General features: G+C 57.2%; 1 protein-coding gene across 1 annotated transcript; it reads left to right on the forward strand.

Annotated features, from left to right (window-relative positions):
* The first annotated feature begins 263 nt into the window (after window positions 1-263).
* LOC125918263 (homeobox protein Hox-A4) lies at window positions 264-2,579 on the forward strand. The gene is made up of 2 exons (XM_049624282.1): window positions 264-991; window positions 1,544-2,579. Exons 1-2 carry the CDS (start codon window positions 358-360, stop codon window positions 1,888-1,890), a joined length of 981 nt encoding a protein of 326 aa, XP_049480239.1. The 5' UTR covers window positions 264-357; the 3' UTR covers window positions 1,891-2,579.
* The last annotated feature ends 488 nt before the right edge of the window (window positions 2,580-3,067 follow it).

Here is a 3,067-nt window from a genome sequence, read left to right on the forward strand (position 1 = left end):
ACAGCAGCATCTATCACTCGCCCGCGCGCTTCCTGATCCGGGTCCGCGCGCGCGGCGCGCCCATTGGCGGGGGCGGGTCACGTGGGGGTACTAGGCGGGGCGCGCGTGGGGCCGAGGCGAGCGCGCGCGCGCGCGCGCGCGCGCGCGGGAGGGGGGGGGGGGAGGGGCGCGAACTTTGGGGGCGTTGGCGGCGGCGGGAGGGGGGGGGGAGGGGAGGGGTGGGCGCTTGACAGCGGGGGAGGGGAAGGGAGCTGAGGAAAGGGGGGATGGGAAGCGAGGCAGGAGGGGGAGGGGCCTCGGCGAGCCCAGAAAAACGACAACGCGAGAAAAATTAGTATTTTTGCACTTCACAAATTAATGACCATGAGCTCGTTTTTGATAAACTCCAACTACATCGAGCCCAAGTTCCCTCCCTTTGAGGAGTACGCGCAGCACAGCGGCCCGGGCGGCGGAGACGGCGGCCCAGGCGGGGGCCCCAGCTACCAGCAGCCCCCAGCGCCCGCGGCCCAGCACCTGCCGGCGCAGCAGCCCCAGCTCCCCCACACGGGCAACAGCCGCGAGCCCCCCGCCACCTACTACGCACCACGGGCCGCTCGCGAACCCTCCTACCCCGCTGCCGCGCTCTACCCCGCGCACGGTGCCGCCGAAGCCGCCTACCCCTATGGCTACCGCGGTGGCGCCAGCCCCGGGCGGCAGCCGCAGCCCGAGCAGCCCCCGGCGCGAGCCAAGGGTCCTGCGCACGGCCTGCACGCGAGCCACGTCCTGCCGCCCGGGCGGCAGCCCCCGCCGCCGCCGCCACCTCCCCCGCAGCACCGCGCGGCGCACCCCGCACCCCCGCGGCGTTGCGAGGCGGCTCCCGCCACCCCGGGCGTCCCGGCAGGGGGCAGCGCCCCCGCGTGCCCGCTGCTCCTGGCCGACAAGAGCCCGCCGGGCCTGAAAGGCAAGGAGCCCGTGGTGTACCCCTGGATGAAGAAGATCCATGTCAGCGCCGGTATGTGGCGCCGCTGGGGAGGCGCGGGAGGGTGGGCTGGGGCCGGGTCGGGGTTCGGGGGTCGCGGTGAGGGTCAGGGGGAGAGGCCGAGGGAAAGGGGGCCTCTGGAGGGGAGCCCCCATCTGGCCCAAGCTACAGTGGGATGTGGGTGTGTGCGCGCCAGCCAGCCGCCTGATCCTAACGTGAGAACCCTTTTGTACCCGGGGTCCCTTTATCGAGAGATTTACGAGACGCCAAACTGTTAGGGCAGTAATTATAGCCCCCATAAATTTAATTGCCCTGGCAGAGGCTTCAGGCCATGTGTCTTTGAAGCTTTTCTTCAGCCCCAATGCCCAGCACCATTCTTTATGGCTCTCGGGTGTTTCCCGTTGTCAATAGCCTGTGAAACATTTTCTTTGCCGTTTTATGTATCTTGCGTGAACTTGGTGTCAGGTTATTATATAATGATGATGTCCAATTGCTCTTCCCCACCCCACCTTCTCTCTCCTCCTCCTTTCCCTCTCTTCCACTCCCTCCTCCTTGGCATTCTCCTTCGGGGTTATGGGCTTTCAGTCAACCCCAGTTATAACGGAGGGGAGCCCAAGCGCTCTCGAACCGCATACACCCGACAGCAGGTCTTGGAGCTGGAGAAGGAGTTCCACTTTAACCGCTACCTGACCCGGCGGCGCCGCATCGAGATCGCCCACACGCTCTGCTTGTCCGAGCGCCAGGTCAAGATCTGGTTTCAGAACCGGAGGATGAAGTGGAAGAAAGATCACAAATTGCCCAACACTAAGATGCGATCCTCCAACTCGGCCTCGGCCTCAGCAGGCCCGCCAGGGAAAGCACAAACTCAGAGCCCGCACCTGCATCCTCACCCCCACCAGGGCGTCTCAACACCCATTCCCTCCTCCATATAACCTTCAGAGATCTAGACCAGTTTCATCCCCCCACCTGTTTTTCTCCTCTCTTCTGCCCCTTTCCCCATACTCCTACCTGTCTGGACTATAACAGACCCCAAAACAAAACCCAGCTTGGCGAAAAGGATAATAAAAAAGAAGACATTCTCCCCAAAAGAGTGTGTGCTGGTTGCCAACTAAGAGCAGATAATAGCCAGGATGCTGGCTGGCCTGAATAAGGCCGCCAGGATTGGGTACCTGAGGAGCACCACTTGGCAACCAATACTTTTGAGATGGCTAAAGTCAGCTGGATAGCCCACGCTGACTGGGGACATAAACATGTATGTTTGTTGCAAGCAGAAGGAAACAGATCCTTTCCCCCACCTTCCCTACCTCCCCCTTCCACATTAAGGCAGCTCATACAAGCTTGTATTGAACTGAATAAACGAGTAGACATTGTGGACCTCACAAGATTATTTAATTCTCAAAATGTATAGACCTTGATGGTAGATGTGACACATGTTAGTTTCCTTTCCTTGCATTTATTTAAAATATTGTTGTAGAGATATTGTTGTCTTATTCTGAGGCACAATCTCTCGGGGGAGAGGGGAGTGCATTTCGACCCATGTGCAACTGTACAAATTGTGGTGTGGCTATATAAAAAAAGCCATGTGCTAAGAATAAACTCTGTTTTAAAAACCATTAAAAGTTCTAAGACACATTTGTATGTTTCCTACTTTTAATTAAAAAAAAAAAGGTTCTCTGGATGGAGATGTCTGCCCTTGTGTGTAAAAATCTTGTAGATGGCTCAAGTTATGTTCACTTGGATTCTGACTGCTCACATAATTTGTGTGAGTGTATTCAACTTGAGCTGAACTCTTGTCAAGTTTGACCCACGGTGGGAAAAGTTCCAAAGAGCAGGAAGGCTCTTGAGCTCTGAGAGGGCTCCTCTTCTTCCCAAACTTGGCCAGGCTTTCAGGCTTCAAGTCTCTGTAAGGCATAGAAACGTGTCCTTCCCTGCAATGAAAGGTGAAACCACGCAGTGCTTCGGGCCCAGGAGTTTCTGCAGCTGTTCTACAGGCTGAACTCTGAGCACACTTGGAAAGAAGTGGTCCCTTTGGTATTTATTGCACCTTCACACTTAATCTGCCTGTTTCCCTGGAGATAAAAAAAAATAGTTTATGCAAAGAATTGAGAT

Source organism: Panthera uncia, unplaced genomic scaffold (assembly GCF_023721935.1).
Source record: "Panthera uncia isolate 11264 unplaced genomic scaffold, Puncia_PCG_1.0 HiC_scaffold_605, whole genome shotgun sequence".
Taxonomy (NCBI): Eukaryota; Metazoa; Chordata; class Mammalia; order Carnivora; family Felidae; genus Panthera; species Panthera uncia.